This window comes from Catharus ustulatus, chromosome 3, assembly GCF_009819885.2.
Source record: "Catharus ustulatus isolate bCatUst1 chromosome 3, bCatUst1.pri.v2, whole genome shotgun sequence".
Lineage (NCBI taxonomy): Eukaryota > Metazoa > Chordata > Aves > Passeriformes > Turdidae > Catharus > Catharus ustulatus.
The window spans coordinates 94,333,922-94,353,755 of NC_046223.1; the positions used below are offsets into that span (position 1 = coordinate 94,333,922).

General features: G+C 38.2%; 1 protein-coding gene across 1 annotated transcript; it reads right to left on the reverse strand.

The window, feature by feature from the left end:
- Positions 1 to 270: 270 nt before the first annotated feature.
- FBXO9 (F-box protein 9) lies at positions 271 to 19,805 on the reverse strand. The gene is made up of 13 exons (XM_033055871.1): positions 19,476 to 19,805; positions 15,693 to 15,770; positions 14,536 to 14,694; positions 14,060 to 14,117; positions 11,205 to 11,304; positions 7,573 to 7,703; positions 6,274 to 6,388; positions 5,673 to 5,791; positions 5,310 to 5,400; positions 4,248 to 4,343; positions 3,492 to 3,585; positions 2,646 to 2,800; positions 271 to 1,663 (listed from the first exon to the last, which is right to left on the reverse strand). The coding sequence occupies exons 1-13, from the start codon at positions 19,476 to 19,478 to the stop codon at positions 1,555 to 1,557; spliced, it is 1,308 nt and encodes a 435-aa protein (XP_032911762.1). The 5' UTR covers positions 19,479 to 19,805; the 3' UTR covers positions 271 to 1,554.
- Between the last annotated feature and the right edge of the window lie 29 nt (positions 19,806 to 19,834).

The following is a 19,834-nucleotide window of genomic DNA, read 5'->3' on the forward strand; positions in this document are numbered from 1 at the left end:
GATGCAGACCAAACGGGTAGAGCCTTATTACAGTAGCTAGAAACATCATCAATTTCAGTTATACACATCCTTATTGAGAACTCATGTACCTGAAAACTTCTCTACTTTTCTCAGATAAAACCTGTAAGTAGTGCAATAAGAAGTCATTAAGAGGCTAATTCTACCTGTCAATCTTGCCTGGCATGTAGTTTATGCACAGTAGCTCACAACTAATCACCATTAACTGTATGAAAATAAGGATTTCTTAGAAAAATAAGAAATTGCAAGGGATTGCATGTTCAAAATCATGATTTATTTATGTATTTTTTAATCATGTAGCTCCTTGCAAAGACACAATTTATAAATTATAGCACAAGCATAGTTCTTTCCACAGCTTTCACATTTCAGTCCTCAAGTCCAGGTCAGTATTTTGAAACAAGATGGTCAAAGGTAAATTATGCAAAATGGATTTAAAAAAAAAACTACACCAAAAAGCTTCAGCTCTTCCAGGATCCAAGACAGACAATAATAAGCAGCATTACAATGTCTGCACTACACCCCCAAGCAATATATGCAGGAGAAGCAGCATACAGTACCTGCACCAGACCTCAAGGAACACTTCATGATTAGCAGTACACAGCACCTGAACATCTACAGCAGCCTCAAAACTTATTGTAGTAAAACAAATGTTCTAAGGGTTTATAGCACACGTGGCAAGGTTAGATGACTGGTTGTAGCACATTACAGTCATGTCCAAGTGAGCCCTGCTTACCTGTGCATTCACACCAGGCCAGTGCACAAGCAGTACACACCAGCATTTCACCCCTGCACTGGGACACTCCCCAGTCAGGGCCACGTACCTGCAAACTCATCCTACAGTACCAGGGAACAACTCACTGCCTGTATTCCTCTCCCCTAATGCACATCCAGCGGAGAAGGCAGGCTCCACCGAACTTCTACCGAGATCAAATTACACTGATGACCAATTGACACCACTGCATTGGTGGGGATGTACCTCTGCAGTTAAATTTTATATTTTGTGCTTGCTTGCACTTGACTTTTTCCTTAAGGTTGATGTCAACTAAATGCCAGATCTTAAAGGCAAACAAAATAAGTTTAATTTAAAGAAAACATTTATTTGAAGTTCTTTTAAATCACACAGTTTAACAGATGACAACTGTCTCCCTTTTCACATTTTAAGTCTTCACCAGAGACCATAAACACTGTCCCATGGACAGTGAGATTTTCCTATTGATTCCTTTTGAACAAATCAGTGTCTAGGCAGATAAAGATTCACATTTTAAGTAAACTGATTTAAAAATATTTTTTAAAAAAACCCAACACAACAAAACAAAACTTTGTTATCAAATTCTTACCACAAATAAAAGGTGTTTAACACACATAAGCTTGATCTCAAAACAAAATCTCAGCCATTCACAATCAAATAGAACATACTGCCTTCAAAAAATTTCCCAGAATTTTAAAATGCTCCAAATATATACACATTTATAACTTAAGTGCTTATTAGCTACAACCTTTTACACATGCAAAAGTTGTGAAAGGAGAAGTTGTTTCTTAGAGTGGCTTTTCTGAATATGCAGTAAAACTCTTCACTCGTGCAAAGAACAAAGGGGTGTACATTTTGTCAATGTCAAAAGTAGTAACAGCTGTCTCACCAGTCGATCTGCAAAGAGCATTGTAAAAGTTAAATTAGACACAAGATGCTGTTTGAGTCCCTCATGCAATTGTGTTCCAAAATACAGTGTGTGCATCAAACTACAGCTGGAATAAAGTGTCTTTTTAATGCCTTGTTCTGAAAGCATTTGAGTATTAGCTGAATCACACTATACAGAATCCACTTCTTCATTCATACCTAAGAAACCACTTTCCACTCTCATGAGCTCCAAGACTTGAGCAGTACAGAAACTTCACGCTGAAAAGAATGTCTGCGATATAAATTAGGTATGACACCATTAGCTTTACAAAAGCAATTTGTCTGTTTATGGAAGTTACCTATACTTTCAACCCCCAGTAGTTTATTTCCTGCATTTTATACTCTCACACCTCAATAGCTGAGCTATGTTCCTATAAAAACACTGAATATTAAGAACACTGGAAGACAAGGCCTAAACCCACCCTAACTGCCAACATCAAACATCTGGAAAGCAAATTTGCCAGCAATTTGAAGTGTCAGGAGCAAGAACAGTGGTCACATGCTCATATTCTGAACTGCTGAATTATACAGTTAGTAACATTAGAGTTCTCATAGGACAAGTACAGACATCTTTAGTCTGCACATCCACAGTGGAAAAGATACAAATCTAAATGAATACACACTTTCCACACCCCCTCACTAGCACCATATTAAATCATTCAACCCTGATTCAGTTCTGCATAAATCCTTTAAAAAGCTAAAATACTATAGTTATACTACATAGGAAACTTCCTATTATCATTAAAACACATTACTAAAATCTAGGGATTTCTTTATGTAGAAGTTCATGATGGTATTTCAAACCAGGACCCGTTACTGTTTTCATGACATTTTGTTAAAGCCACCTAAGTCTCACACTCTTTACATTTTCTGTACTTAGTACTGGACAATTTAATGTCACTTTAACTCTACAGTTTACTATGCTTCTTTGTTCTTGTTCTCCATTACTCACCTGCAAGTGATGTGACAAGAATGATGTATCCACACAAGTTTGTTGAACCTCTGGCGCCCACTGGAGCACAACTGCAGTCCTACATGGAAACTGTGATCTGTTTCTTGAGCAGGAACTCGGCGGAAATACCTGTATTTGTGGTAATCAACTGGTTTCTGTACAGAGAAAGAAGAAGTTTCATGATCTACAAAGAACACACTGTGCAACTATTTACCCCAAGTAACTGAGAGACCAGCTAGGTAAAACTCTCATACTTAAAAACAAGTACTACTGTTTCTTCAAAATTCATAAATGTGTATGTTAATAATGGAACAAGTTTTCACAGAAAGCAAAAGAAGCATGCAGAACACCACTCAACTGTGCATACTCACTGTAACACTTCTTACTCTTCACAAGTTTCTCTTGACTAGCACTTTGGTAATCAGAATTTGTAAATAAGTTGATCAAATCATTCAGAGTTCAATCAACAAATACTGCTTATCTAGTTTTACTTAATGTTGTGGAACGTAATTGCACACAGTCAAATTTATTCTCAGAAAATGACTCATTCATGTTTCTTTCCTGTTAACAATGTTGACACCTAACAGCACCGTGAATGGAAATTAAGCCTAAGGGGGAGAACAAGATTTGAACCAGATGTTTATTTGTCTTAATAAATTATTATGGATTTGGGGACAAATGTAAGAGACATTATCATGCTTATTTATTTATATTTTATTTTTAAACTGTTTAAAAATTATATTAATTTTTTAATCTTTTGGTGCAAGGCAAATCTTTGGGTCCCTTAAAACATTCAGTCTGAGTAAAATTTTGTTAATCTATTTCTCTATTATATTATCTACCTACCTCTTCCTTTTTCTTCATTATTACAGCAAATACTTTGGTTTGATTGTCTGTTTCCTGGGATAGGCGATAATGGCCAAGCAAGATTGCATCCGTTCTGGAAAGTTAAAAAGGAGGATAATGTCAAGGACATAAAAATACTCTGTGTCTCAAAGTGTGATATCAGCAATGAAACAAAGACTGACTACGTAACATAATGATATAAACTATTTCTTATTTCCATTCAGTAAAGGCTCATTGATGATGTTAAATGGGGAAAACATTTTGGAAAGTTGCTTCTAATTTTCCCAAACATGACAATAAAGGTAAGTTAGTTGGTTCTATCAAGCCTACTGCTATTTATGGATTTCTGGTGAACAGCTCAAACCTGTTTTGAAGTTGTAAACAATTTTCTATGTTTTTATGTCCAAACATCAAAAAGTACTTCCACTTTCCTTCACTTAAGGAATTGTGAGAAGGCAGTCAGTAACAAAATAGTATCTTCAAAAGGATTGTTCTATTTACTTGCCTTAAAAATTTCAAATCACGTAACCAACAAAGAAAATCTAATTAAAATATCAGGACCCTAAAATGAAAGATATCTTTGCATAAAGATCAAAATTTTTTGTTGTTCTTAGGAGGAATTATAAAAATCTGTAACACAATATAAAAAACATAGTTTTGCTAAGCCAGGATATAGAATCTGAGACAAAAGTAAACAGAAATTGCTAGGTAAAAGCAAAATAAAAACTGTAGATCCAAATACTTTATTTCAATAACCTTGTGTTTTTAGTCCGTAAGCGAGGAACTATAGATTGAGGATCTTCAGGAGTTGTTAGCATCATAACTTGACCATCTGGAAAGAATCTCAAATACCTGCAAAAACAAAATTACACAATGCAAACCTAGAAAATACATCCTTTTCCTGTTTCTTTGCTTTTAAAATCACAGCAAGCTACCCAGAAGGATTCAGAACTTAATTGGTAATAGCATCTGAAAATACACATAACAGAAAAAAAGAGATCAGAAATCAAAAGACAGTTACAAAGACAGAAAGAGGAAGTTATGAAGAGTTAAGTTTTGTCACCTCTATTAAAGCAAGGTGGTTACCCTGAGATCAAAACTGGCCTCAAGTTTCTCCATTCCTATCCACTGAGACCAATGCAACAAAAGCTCAATTACAGTATCAGTACAGAATTAGAAATGTCCTAGGGAGTTTTTCAGGTTCTGGAATCTGATTGATTTTTACAGTAGTCAAGTACTGTCCTAATGTTTGAGACTACAGCAATAGCCATCAGGTTCAATGGTTTCTATGAACAGCTTTCAGCCTCAGAAGGGATAGCAGAATGAAACAATAAATCTGGGAGCAGCAAGATGAACACCAACAAAAAAACAGGCTGAGGAAACAAATGGCAAGGCATTTACAGCAAGATGAGAAAGCCCAGCCTCTTGATTTTTACAACTGATTACACATACACTAAATTACTAATGTTGTATAATCATGTATTCTCCTTGCTGAATTGTGTCATGTGTTCTATCAGACATGTAAAGCTAAAGTTGTTTAGGGAAAGAAACCTGTAGATAAGTATTAACTGTTATAAGTGTTCAAGCTTTTACCACATGACATGGTTTAAGCAAGGATGAAACATGTTTCTAAGCTCATTTCTAATTATCATAATAAATCCTATTTCTAAAACCTATTCTCAAAAAATACACATTACTTTACACACTGTAGCAGTCCCATTCAGTTTTACAAAATGATTGTTGTCTGTGATAGCCAGTGGTGGATTTAGAGAACTTAAGAGAGAAACATTTCACTCACTCATTGTACTACAGCTCTACCTGTAATATTCCACTTGGTGCCATGCTCTATAGAAACCATCAAGAGACTGTTCTCCTTGACGTATGTATTTTGTCTTGCTGACATACACACCTACAGAAAAGGAAGATATATGAAAAAAACTAGGAACATAAAATATTTATGATGAAAAGCCAATAATCTAAAACTTTTGAGTATGGTTTTGTTACTTAAATACATGGAAGTTTTTATTTTCATCCCTTGCACCTTCCCCTTCTCTTTGCAGATATTCTACAAATTGAAATGCACAAATTCAGATTAGGTCTAACAACAACATCATAAACATCAAACCCACCTGACTGTTTCTGACACACATAGTTAAAACTATTTCCAAAAGTACAGCTTACCATCAAATCGAACGCGAGGCCTTTCCAAAAACATGTCCCTCCAAGATGCATATGGAACAAGTTTATTGCAGCTCCTGCCCCATATTTTCAAACAGACTTGATGCCAGATTTCAGGATCTCTAGTGAAAACAAGAAAAAAGAAAACCCCATAACTTCCCTACAAACCCTGTTTAGCTTTTAAATATCAAAGTAACACTCTTTTACTCAGTTTGGTTGCAACTAAAAAAAAAAACCTTTCTTGAACAAAAATAGCTCATAATTTGAAACTCTTGAGTAATTTACTTAATTCTGGAGTACTTTAAAGTCTTTTCCTCTTCCCAGTGAAAGTGAAGAACAACACTGCAGCACCCTGGCACTTCTCTGTGTGGCTATATGAGGATAACAACATAACAGACCATATTTTGGAGACCTAATTTGCAAACAAGGTAGGGCAAGTAATAATGCCAGATTTTTATTGAAGTCACCTATCTCACCTTGAGTAGTGTATTCAAAAACTGATTAGCACTGTGAGGAGCTTAACGTGAAAATGTCCATGGGAAGGAGAAGCAGGACATACTTAGAGAATTGAGAAGTTTCACTCTAGGTAAATTATCTACAATACCTGGCACAAATGTAAAATCCTCGACAAACAAGAGATAACTGCTCCAATGATCTTAGATCCAAGTCACTGGAAACCACCCATCGGAAAATGTACATCAGTACTTCCATAGGCAATGCTAAAAAGAGAAAAGAAATCCCTGTTAGATGCAACCTGTAAATCAACAGGTTATTTATAATTCCAGGTTTGGTTTTTGACATTCCATTAAAAAAAAAATCCTACTTTTCACATTGTAGCCCAATGTGCCAGAGAACAAAAAAAAATTATCTTAAAAGGTCACTATAGATTAGATATGATGTCCATAAAAGATTGTTTTTAGCCTATTAATTTCTGAAGTAGGTATGATTTTTTACAAGTTTTCAACCTGCTATAAAAAGGTCAGCAAAAAAGATACTTAACACAGGACCAGCTGGAAAGCGGAATATAAATCTAGAAAGAGACCAACACTGCTGCTCAATGGACATGCCTCCTGACATAATTTTAGACTAATGTCTGTAACATCTTGTCTTTACTGGCAAAAAAAGAAAATACATTTTTCCAAGAGTACAATGCACTGGTTATTAAAATAAAGTATTTTTTAAATCCCTTTTTTCTTTACATTTTGGTTTGTTTCACTTATTTTGTTTTCTTTCCTTGACCAGAACAAAGGAGATCAGGTCAAGATTTCAAAGTGCAACTGATAATTCAGGATGCAGAACAAAAGCATCTGTTTTTAAAAGAGATCATAGCTCATATACACTCTTTACTATTTAGATGTCATAAGGAAGTCTCAGGATAACTGTCCTAGAACTGAAGCACTGAAAGTTATTAACCTTCAAGAGAGTTTCTAGCTTTGTTATATAATCTTTCTGATCCTGAAAACACACTTGTTGCAAAAAATCTCACACAGAATCAGATAAAATCAAGAAATGTAAAGATGGATAGTCTACAAAACAATTTTCTCTAACTCACATTTTTAAAACCTGTATTTGCAAACCAAACCAAAGAACTGGAAGGAAAACTGGAATACACTTACTTCAGCAAGTTCATTCCTAGAAGTTGCTACTATTAAGTATGCCTCTGATCCTGAAAATTCTGCTCAGAAATAATAGATGGAAAAAGTTTATGCGATAAAGACAAGATCTTCCATGAGAACAACTGATAATTTTTTCTCCTTTGTATCTAACTACAGAAGTAAATAAAGAGATAATGTATGCATTTCTTCAAAGGTGGCTTTTGAACGGAGGAAACAAATGCTTTAATAAAGTGAAATGTGTATATAAATTCTGCCTCTCAAATCTTACAGTGTATCTTAACTCTTACCTGAGATGTGGGTCTGGTTGACATAAACTTCAGGCTGACAAAGTTTGACTGAAGATTCCTGAAGAGTTAACTGCTGCTGGAAATCTGTCAGCAGATCTGCCATTTTGTCATCCTCTTTGCTATCCTCAACACTAGAAAAGGGGCAATGCCAACACTGTAATATTGGACAAAACATACCAACAGATGTCCTCATCTTGGCATCAAACCACTGCCTTACTCTCATTCAATAGAGCTGTTTCCTGTACATTTTTAAAGCAATCTCACTTCATCATACAATAAAACAACTACTGAAATACAATCAATGTCATTAAAACATTGCTGGAATGCCTCTGAGAGTAACAACTGAGGTTTTTCCATTAAATCCCCATCCCAGTATTTTTTTTTTTGTATTTGAGAGTTTTTTACTGAAGTCAATAAAAAATTTATTGACCTAATGAAAAGACAAATCTCATCTTTTACTTTGTCTAAGAGATGGCATATGCAGGAATAAAGTGTCGTTAATGAAAAGTTGCATTTTGTAATCCACCTCATGATGTAAGATATTGGAAACAATTAAGGATTATTTTTCATACTTATTTATTCACTAAAGAGTGATCCTTGGTGGGTTTATTCAACAGTAATGAAGAAAAACTATAGTAATTTCACCACCATAAGGCGCACTGGACTATAAGGCGCACCCCCCTGGAGTCGGCAAAATTTGCAACTTTGTAGATCATATAAGGCGCACCGGACTATAAGGCGCACTTTTTTTTTCAGTGAGGATCCGCCCCCAGCTCCCCCCGCACGGTTGCTGGCCGAGGCCCTGCCTCAACCCGGCAGCCATGGGCCCCCAGGCCTGCCTGGACTCAGGAAGGGGCGGTGCCACAGGCCCCTGGGCCCGCCTTCACCTGGCAGGGGCAGTGCCGTGGGCCTGCCTGGCCCGCCTCCACCCGGCTGCCGCAGCACTGCCGGCTCCCCTCACGGCTCACACTTCTGGGGTGGCAAATGTTGCAACTTTGTACATCATATAAGGCGCACCATACTATAAGGTGCACTTCTGGGTTCAGGGGAAAATTTTAGTCAAAAGGGTGCACCTTATAGTCGTGAAATTACTGTACTTTTGTACCTATTCTATAAATAGGCAGAAATAATAAATTTCAGGAGCCAGAACAAGATAGCAGAACAGAAACAATAAGCTTCCTACTTATCAATAAATTTGAAGGATTACTAAGTGATAAAAGAACATTACCACATCAAAAAAAAATCTAAATTCAAGTTGTATGTCATAATATGATCTTTTAATAGCCACCTGCTTGCTTGCCCCAAATAACATGAAATGACACAAAACTCCTTGAGCACATCACAAAAAACTTTCTTTCCCCTCCATTGGTATACTAGCTAATTAAGAAACCTTTCAGTCACTTTTTAATTCTATTCAGTTCTATTCTGAACAAACTAATATAATGAGCTGAGAATATAAGTAAGCAAATAGAAGACCTACCAATGGGTTTTGAAGTATCACAGAGAAGACAATTATGTTTGGGCCTGTCCTAACTAAGACTACAGTAAGATGTTGCACTGAAACATACTTCCGTTTATTTTGATGAGTATGATAGTAAGTCCCAGTACCTACTAGCCACACTGCAAACTGTTTTTTCAAATCTTATTGTGTAATTTGTTTTTTCTCATCAAGACTGTATGAAACACCCACAACAGTAATTCAGAAAGCACAAACACCGCAACTAAAATCTCTCAAAAAAATACATCTCTACAAACACTGCTTTTAAACAATAGAGTAACAATTGAGACTACTGGTTGTTTTTCCCTCACTGCCACAAAGTACTGGGAACAGTACAGCAACATTTAAAAAAAACCATAAAAATCCACACAATTGTAGAACCATTTAGGTTGGAAAAGAACTCTAAGATCATCAAGTCCAACCATTAACTTGGCACTAAACCAGGTCCCTAACTGCCACATGTACACATCTTTTAAATACCTCCAGGCACAGTGACTCAACCTCTTCTCTGGGCACCTTGTTCAAGGCCTTTGTGTGAAGACCTTTTCCTAATATTCACTCTAAAGCACACCCTGAGGCCATTTCGTCTTGTTCTGTCACTTGTTATTTGGGAGAAGAGACTACCTCAACACAAGAAGGTCTTCCCTGAGCCTCCTTTTCTTCTGGCTAAACACCCCCAGCTCCCTCAGCTGCTCCTCACAGGACTTATGCTCCAGACCCTTCCCCAGCTCCTTTGCCCTTCCCTGGACTCCCTCCAGCCCCTCAGTGTCTTTCTCACAGTGAGGGGTCAGAACTGGACACTGCACTCGAGGTGTGGCCTCAGCAGTGCTGAGCACAGGGGGACAATACCTGCCCTGCTCTTGCTGGTCACACTATTGCTGACACAGGCCAGGATGTTACTGGCCTTCCTGGCCACTTGGGCACACACTGGCTCATGTTCAGCCAACTATCAACCAGGACCACAGGTTCCTTTTCCACCAGGCAGCTTTCCAGCCACTCTGTCCCCAGCCTGTAGCTCTGTGTGGGGCTGTTGGACCCAAGCACAGGACCCAGTACTTGGCCTTGTAAAAATTCACACAATTGGCATTGGTTCATTAATCCAGCATGTCCAGATCTCTCTACAGAGCCTTCCCATCCTCCAGAAGGACCACTCCTGCCCAGCTTCAGGTCAGAGTGTCATAATGGAGTAGAGAAAATTATGCTAAAGTAAGAAAATAATCCTACAAAACTCAAGATTTTTACATGACTATAGCGCATGGTCCAGTAATTTTCCTAGTGCACAAATGCACAGCAAAGATTTCATGCTAGCAACAAATTCAGAAACGAAACTAATGGATGTAAATAAAGCACTTAGCTCATCTTGCACTCTTTTATATTAAGTCAACAGCTGCATAGGAGCTGTACTGTCCTGGGGCAACAAGACTGAGCTAGTAATACCACAGGGACATGGTGGTGCTTTCCTTCTTCATTCTCCATGTTAAAACTCTTGATTTTTGATGCAGCTATCAGCAGCACCAATGACTGCTATGAGTGAGCAGGAATTTGGGAAGCTTTTCCATAAGCTTGTCTACGTTAGGCTGCAGGGGCTGGAACAGAAGTCTTGGCCTCAAGTCATGCCAGCCCTAAGACACTACACATCCACTCTACTGAAGCTAGGGGTGTTCTGATGTGTGTGATGACGAAAGACTAGACTACTCAGATTGCAAACACTGAGCTTCTAAATGTATTGCTCTACTGAAAATACTCTCATTTGGCTGTGTTAGCACAAGAACAGATTATTCCTTTGCTTATTTAACTTGCTTATTTTATTAGTATGAAGCTTTAACTAATTAATCTTTTTGCCATCTACAACTTTGTATATGATCCTAAATTTGAAAATCAAAAATCAAAATAGCGACTGATGCTTTTTTAAAAGTAACAGCATAACTATTTGTAATTCTTCCCCCTGAAATTAGCTAGCTTCAAACAAGCCTGTTACAGTCCTGGAAAAATAAAGTCTACTCAACTAAGAATAGGTATATTTTCCAGGAGACTTACAACTGCATATTACAGCAGAGTATTGATATCCGTCAGAAACAAAATGTCATGTTTCAGCACTCCTATGCACCTAATTAGTAAAAAATTTCATACTTACCACCTCTTTCCAACTCCATCACCATCTGGGGACCGTGTATAGGTGATCTTAAACTCTATATCAGGTACAAGCTGCATCGCTAGACGATAAAACTTGATGGCTGAAAATAGAGGTTTGATGTTCAAATATATCTGATGCCCATACTAGCTTATCAAAGCAAAGACTGGTTTCAGCTAAAAGCACAAAAAAGGTGGAAAATGCCTTTGCCTAGGAAAGCTTATTTAGTCACACTGTTAGGTTTAAATTCAATAAAGAAGAGAGGAACATTAAGTATCTGTTTCCAAAACTAAAAACCTCATGCGCTTTTTTAGAATAACAAGTTATCTCAGATGTGTTTCAGCTTTTACAGATTTACCTTAATTACCCCAAATTCAACTATGGAGTAGACAATTTTACATTAAAACATTACCAACTCCTGATGTTGTTTGGTGCCCAGCACTTGGAAAGATTTCCCAACAAACTGTAAAGATTTTAGACAGTAGATCCATAACTAACCCTAAGTTAAATGAGAGAGAAAAATTATGCAGGTACCTTAAGTCCCTGGTATAGCAAAGATAAGCATTCAGATATATACAACACTACAAAGGTGAGAATGATGAATTAAATATTGTCGCAATTTTAAAATTTCAGTAATAGATGCAAAATATATTGATTTCTCTATGGAAACCCCTGGAAACTACAGAAGGCACAAAAACAAGCCACTCAACATGCTGAGGGTGAAGAAAGCAGCCTTGTCACAAAACTAGGGGACATGAAGGAAAACCTAATAGCTTGGGGTTTGCACATTTCTCTCACACACAGAGAAAATACTTTCACCTTTACCACTACAAAGATCCTACAAACACTGAGAAAGAGGATCAGGAACATCACTGTGGCAGCAAACAGTTATTTAAGCTGCAGAATGTCTTTCTTCTGAGTCAGCTCTGTGAATGCTTCGTAAGTTAAATAAATTTGATGTATGCACATTCAATCAATTTTAATATCTGTAGAAAAATCATGTATGCATGTATATGTTTCTTTGTATTCCTACACTGTGATACCAAGATCAGAGGGCAATTCTTCTTCAGCTTGGACTCTTAAAACCGAAACAAATAAACCATCGGTGAGTGTGGAGTTTAGAATTTATCTGGTGAGTCTGAGAAACTTGAATTTGGGGCTAGTAAATGTTCCTGTTTCCTTGAGTTCATGTCAGGGTCAGTGACTGACAAATAATATCCTTTGGCTGTTGAAGATGAGACATACCAGCAGCCAGCTAAATAGAGATCAGTCTCAACTTTAGCATTTAATCTTGCAGACAAGGCCTCTACTGTACTTAAGTAAGAACAAGCTGCAGCACACAACTGTCTCACAAACATCAGGTATCAGCAGCTTTCAGAAGCAGGCTTGGATTCTGGTGACCTGGGCCAGGTCAGCAAATAAAAGCCTGGTCTGAAAACAGATGTCCTGACATGTGTTCAGTAACGAATCTGTGTCTGGCATAGGACCATGCCTCTAAGGTAGCATACAGATCTATGTGTAGAAATAATTTAGTTTAGTTTCTCTGAGTCTCAAATCAAGTTCAATTGAGAAAGATGAATTCATATTCATGCAATCCAGATGTCTGAAACACTTTTGTGAATGGAACTGTTAGATACTACTGTTTCTTTGCTGCTATGTTTAACATACAAGGAGTGCACTGAAGCAGATGAAGCCACAACTTTGATTTTGATGTTTAAATAGACTGTTTTCCTCACTTTTTTTTTAATTTATTAAGAACCTTCACAATCTACTACATGATTTCCTAAATACATACCAGATTTTTAGTTCTGACATATTTTTTACTGTGCATTTAGTTCTTTACCAAACAACCACCATATCTTAGCCTAAAGTAATTTTGCCCTGTAAAAACATATAACAAATTTTATTAACTACAGGGGACTCCTTTTTTCTCTCAGTTAATATGAGATATGAAACAACCACCAGAAATCCCTTGAAAATAAAGGAACATTCCCATGGTGAAGTGAAAATTTTGTATGGCTGACTTCAGGAGCTTCCAGAGTTCTCTCAGATTTTGGTATCTTAACTTATTTTGCACCTGCACTTTACACATGGTGGTCAAACCCTCTGGTGGATGAGCAGGACGGCACACATATTCTGCTTTGCTTGCTTTCTCGCATGAAAGAAACAGAAAATTGGTACCCCCACTACTGACCTACAGGACTTAGAAGTTTGACCTACTTGTCCTTAGAAGGACAGACTTCTTACTCTAGATTCTGAAAACTAAATATGAGAAAGAAAACTTTGAATTTCCATTTTTACTAGTGCTGATAGCAAGAGCGCAGGTAAGCAAGTTAAGCACCTTAAATATTTATGACAAACCTCAAAGATCACCAGATTTGAATGCTCACTGCAGGAATTCTGCTTCAGCATGATGTGTTAATTGAAAAAAAAACCCAACCAACCAAACAAAAAAACCCCCAGAACCAAACAACAAAATGTTAAAGCATTCCACAGATTAAGTAATTTTGTTCACAGTGAAATGATGAGAACTGTGAGTACAGGAAATATAGTTTATTGCCTTGATTAATTATTATTCTAACTTCATGTTAGAAGTCACATAAAGAAGCACTCTAAGATACTGTTATTTTGCTGAAAGCTAGAAATTCTTTGATGTAATTTTTGCTTTACCTCAACCTTAGAACTGTGATATGATGGTTCCTTCTGTAGCATGTTTGTTTGCTTATCTGTATGACAGAGCTCTCAAATCACTGTTAGCCTGTAGTTTAAGCTCTACTGGCACCATGTAGATTTGCCATAAATCACAGGATGTTCGATTTCTCTACAATAAGGGTGTTCATTGTAGACTTCCATATTACCTTCATAAAGGGCCCCATTTTGTTCTTCTTCCACTGCCTTCAGGAAAAGTTCTTTTGCCTGCACAATAGATTACACAGAGCACTTCTTTAATTCCTTATAAATACAAGTGCAATGTCACTTGACTTAGAATTATTTTTTATTTTACCTACTGTACCTATGACAGAGATAACAAAACAATTCCATAAATAGAGAAGACATACTCACGTGCTACAAGACATAACTGAAATTCCCAGTAAACAGACTATCTGTATTCCTGCTACTTGCCCCTTACCTACACTCTTTCAGAAAGCAAATTGTGAAGGTGACACCAAGGCAAACATAAAGACTAGAAAAATCAATGTAGGATTATGTAGACATCAGTATGGAGAAAACAAGATAACCTCCAGATTTAATCCAGCATTAGCTTTTAGAAAAGTTATAGTGGAACAGTAACACAGACAAATAAAACCTCAAAATTATGCATCTTTTTCTGTACCTTTTCCTCTTTTGCTATCTCCTGTTTTCCCCTGGCATCAACAGACTTTAGTCCAGGTTCTCTTGACGATGCTCTGCATGGCAGAGGTTCCAATCCACTAGAACTCACACCTGGGGCAAGCTCAAACATCCACTGAGCTCTGAACATCTGGAGCTCTGCCTAAAAAACATGATTAATTCTACTTAGTATCACATATTCAGACAGTACATCTTCTGAGGAGAAATTATAAAGTACAAACACAAAAAAAGAATTTCAAAACTATGCTTTGCATTTCCAAGTCTTATATGGCTTCAGTGAATTTAGGCACAAAGAGTTAGCAATTGTTTTATGGTAAATTAAAACAAAAAAGTGCACAAGTACTTATTGAGTCTCATTCAATACCAAAAGTGCTTTTTTCTGGACTGTTCACCTCAGAAGAAAAACTGATGTTTCAAGAAGTAGTTGTTAGTACTATGATTATGACCTAAGATTCCACAGAAAAGTGATCTTTACAGATATGTTCATGTTTGTTCTTGTTTATACATAATTATCATAAGCAAGAAATCAATTAGCTCTTAAAATTAAAATTTAGAAAATCCAGGGTTTTGTACACAAGCATTCTAAGTTATCTAACATTCAAAGATGGTCATTTATATAATATACAAATAAGACCTTAGTCCTTTCTCTTTTAAAAAGTATGGACTATGCTCTGTGAAATAATACAAGTTACAATTCCTGCCACACTTTTTTTTTAAGCATCTTTGAAGTTACACTTTACATGTCTCTTGCAATCAGCACAACTTCTGGGGAGCAACTACACAGACATCTAGTCTTGTTAGAGAAGACGCTTTTCTATTACACTGCTTTTATCAGTCTTCTGGTCCAGTAGAGAGTGACAACTTAAACTGGAATTTGATCACAGAAACTGCTGTTCAATTTCTACGGTTCTTCAAAGAAATTCCAGATCTGTCACAAGCTTTCTTTTCATCTGCGAAGATAGCCGAAGACTGAATTTGACACTTGGAACAAAATGCAAAATTTATCTCACTTTTGGATGGGCAGACATACTAAGCATTTTTCAGATCAACAAATGTGTGGTAACTAAATGAGGATAAGTGATGCAGTTTAAATCACAGCAGTACTATGTTTGTAAAAACCCACTAGCATGAGAGACATACCTGAAGATTTGCTTCACCAGATCTTTCACTGTCAGCAGTTCTTACCAATTCAGCGTGACAATCTTCTTCAGCTTCTGCCTAGTAGAGAGCAGTCAAATGTGATTATAGGGTCTGCATGAGTCCCTACAGCACATTCACAAACAACAACTATCATGGACACACATTAAAAAAAATAAGTATACTTCCCCTTTGGTTATAAAAATTAATTTTAAAACTACTGAGATCAGTTGCACTTATGTATTAACTCAATGAAGATGGGTTTTGCATTTTAGACAAGTTAATCCAATACAGATTAGTTGTGTACAACTTGAAGGCTTCCATGCTTCAATACACTGGCATACCTGACTAAATACAGTGTCAATGTCAAAGCACAGAGCAAAAGCTTCAGTATTAAACAATAATGTGCTTTGTTCAACTAATTAAAATTTAATCCCTATCTTCTCATTGTAAAGATAACCAGTAGTTTTGATTTGTTTAATATTTGCAAGAGCACAAAAGTGCTTTGAATAACAATATATACTTTATATAGACATGTGAAACTAAACAAGAAATGTATTGGAAAATAAAATTAAAAACTAGCATGAGACCCTGACAGCTGGTTTTACTTACAGTACAGCTGTGAGACAGGTTAAACAAATAAAACCTGAAGTAAGACCTTTGACTAAACATAACATGGCTCTACACAGGAAGTTAAGCCAGCTAGTTTAAGAGGAAAACTTTAAAATATGAAAATTAATTATCAAAGTGAAATATACTGAGTTTTATGTAGTCTATACTAAAATAAAGAAAAACTAATTCTGAGCATCAGTAACAAGCCACTACAATGACAACAGCAAGATGCCAGTAAGAGAGAAAAAACACCCCAAAATCTCAACTAAGACACTTGTTTAAAGTTCTTCCTGCAGTTAAAGGAAACCAGTTTTTCTACCATTCTGCACTGAAATTATATGCACATCTATAGCTCTGCAAGTAGATATGCAAAGTGAGATTACAAGAAGGCAAACCTGACATTATCACAACTACTTTAAAAATTTTTATTTCCCACTCCTTCCTATTGTACTCAGCGCTCAGAGACTTCAAGCAACATTCTGTCAGTGAGATTCTACCAAGCTCTCAGAAAGAAATCTCTACCTCATGCACAGTCAAAGTATTCTTGTATTCAGAAAATTTATACCATTTTTAGAGCACCTGGAAGTTCTGATCAAACTAGAGAATACTAGTAAATGTGATGGAGAGGCAACCTTTAATCTCTTTGTCTTGGTGACAAGCACCTCCCTGGAGTTAGCACATCTCCAGATTCCCCAACCATCACAAACTTACTGGCTTGTCATCTGTAAAAGTCTTTTCACTGATGTCTCAGATAATTTATCATTTACAATTGATACACATGGTTGGTTGGCTGAAGATAAGCAGATATTGCATTTATTTCTACACTCTGATATTTAATTTCGCAGTAGAGGAAACAGGTGAGTCAGAACACTGTAAAATACTAATGGCATTAAACCTCAGCAAAGAATAAATAACTTGGAAATTTCATGGGCTTTGATTCCAGAATTTAATTGCAGGCAGTTAATGCCCTATGAGTTGTGACAATCCTACCACATTATTAGCATTCAGGAATATTTTATTGGCCAAGCAGAGCCAGCCTAGGAATGAGTTAGCTCTGAAATGGGTGCCTGTAAGTGCATTATTATGCCACTGAGCTGACAGAAATAAGGCCTAATTCTGTCTGCAGAATGCAAGGCTACTGGTTTGCAGCTGAATGATGTCCAGTCAGCTCTCCATCCGGGGCAATAAACCTGGTTTTATCTGCAACGTGCAGAAACTAGCAATTTCTAAACTAAATCAACACATTATCTTCTTGTGCGTACAGGCACGCCCATTAAAACTTTTAACTCCTCAAGTCTGTAAACAAACTGATTTAGACATTGAAACACTTAGAAGGTTAGGAAGCTGGATGAAGTTTACCTCATTCAAAAACTTTTTATTTCACTAATCTGTTCAACTCTTGATTTTCAACCCCTCCTCTCCATTCAGCTGCCCTACTTCTTGATTTTTGAGTCACAGTCAGACATGGTAGTGTACCAACTCCATCCAAAATGTCATTTGATGTTATTTGAAACCTAAATATGCTCTCAAACCAAAAATACTATGAAGACCTGGCCCACAGTCAAAAACCACCACGAATTTGATTACAAGTGAAGTTTTGTCATTACCTTCCCTATACTGTATGCATGTGCAATCTGCAATCCCTGGTATCAAAGGTCTGTCTTCTGGCAGTAGTAGCAACCTAAGTGGCCATCCCTCTAAATGTACCAGTAAAGCAATTAATTCACATTGTTACTGCATAGGAATGAACTAGAAAACTGATCTCTATTAACAACCTTTCCACTATTTATTTGATCTGCTGAAACTCTATGATTTGCTAGGACAAGTGAGTATACACAGGTACTGTGAAGCAAGGACCTTCACCAGCAGAGAGCTCATCAGATCACACCTAAAGCACTTTGCAACGTATACAAAATTGGCTCCTTGCCCCAGCTCTGAGAGCACTTGTGGTGTACTTAGAGTTTCTAAAATTCACAGAACACTGTGCTCTAACTGCTACTTAGGGGATAAATCCAGATTGTTCATCCTTGTGCTGCTGGCCTTTCTCCTGATGTAAGTCAGCTGTCACATGGAACAGTGACTTCATCCTGATTGAAAGGAAGACATCGTACTGGTTGATTGGCTTGATTAATTTTCCATGAGGAAAGTAGTAGCCTGTCAAGCCACCAAAAGGTAACGTGTCAAAAGTAAACACCTAATTCAGGCTGCAACTTGTAAAAAATGAAATCAGCTGAGTAGGTTTAATTCTGATTTGATGGCAAAGCTTTAGAAACCATTTGCCAAATGCAGAACTAGTTTATCTGTACAGTTTTGTTTTGCAATCAGTAATTGCATGCTGATTTCCTCAGACTACATTACCCACTAAACTGTCTGTAACGTCAGACAGTTTAATAATTCTGATCTCCGTTGCAGCAAAATAAAACCAAGATCAGAAACAGTTCGAAGCTGAGTGTCACCAGTTGAACAGGCTGTGTTATGTGTGAACCATACAGAACTCAGGGAGGAGCAAGCACGGCAAAGCCAAACAGTCGCTGCCTGCTAACATTCCTCTTGGTTTTATAAAAAAATTATTTTTCAGTAAATGTGGTAGAAACAACACCGTGCTCAAAAAGTACGAGATTTTATAACCGTGGTGAGACATTTGAACAGCTCCCAAGTGATATAAATGGTTTAACTTTGAATGATCGAGTTTTCATCATGGATACTTGAATCCATATTGAGGCGCAGTCAATAAAACAATACTGAAGCAAGGAGTATTTCTGATATGTTAAATGACAAACTCGAGTTCCTCGCCCACGGACTCCTTTGAATTACTGAGTGACTTTATGGCACCACATTTTTAAGGGAAGAAGGGAAAGGAAGGGCACGCTCCCCTGTAATGACACAGGGATTTTGCTCACGCGTTCCTACGGAGGGCTAGTTCGCTCCCGAACCAAGCAGCCCCGCTCATCACCACCCTCTGCGGGAGGCGGCCGTGTGTCGCCGCGGTGGGGCGGGATCACAGCACGTTTCCCACAAACACCACCCGGTACCCGGGGCGGACGGGAGGGCAGGGCAGGGCTGCCTGCCAGCAATTCGGCCAGGGGGCCGCTCCCACGCACACACCCCCTCGTCCTCGTCCCGCCCGGCCGTTCCTGCGCGGCGGCCAAGCCCCCGCCGCCCGGGCCCGCTCACCATGCTGCCGACGCTCGGGCGGCGCTGTCCCGTCCCGGGGGCTCTGCCCCCCGGCTTGGTCTGTGTGTCCTCCCTGCCCACGGGGGGCACTTAGCAGAGTTCTCGGTCGGAGAAGCGCACCACGCAGCGGGAGTCCCTGCGGGCCCTGCGGACGGCAGCCATCTTCCCGGCGAACAGGGCCGGCGGCGGGAGCGGCGGGACACGGCCCGGGCGAACCCGCCAGGTCAGAGCGCCGCCTCCCGTGCGGGCCGCTACGACGCGCGACCGCACAGACTCCCCGCCCCAGAGCGCACCGCGGCCCGTGGCGCCTCTGCGGCCCGCGGCGGCGCGCTGCAAGGCCTGCTGGGGAGCGTAGTACG

Coding starts and splice junctions, on each gene's coding strand:
- FBXO9 (XM_033055871.1), bottom strand. Junction 14,695..15,692: donor CTGGTGAAGCAAATCTTCAG/GTATGTCTCTCA, acceptor CATGTTTTTTAG/GCAGAGCTCCAGATGTTCAG. Junction 2,801..3,491: donor TAATGAAGAAAAAGGAAGAG/GTAGGTAGATAA, acceptor TTCTCTGTACAG/AAACCAGTTGATTACCACAA.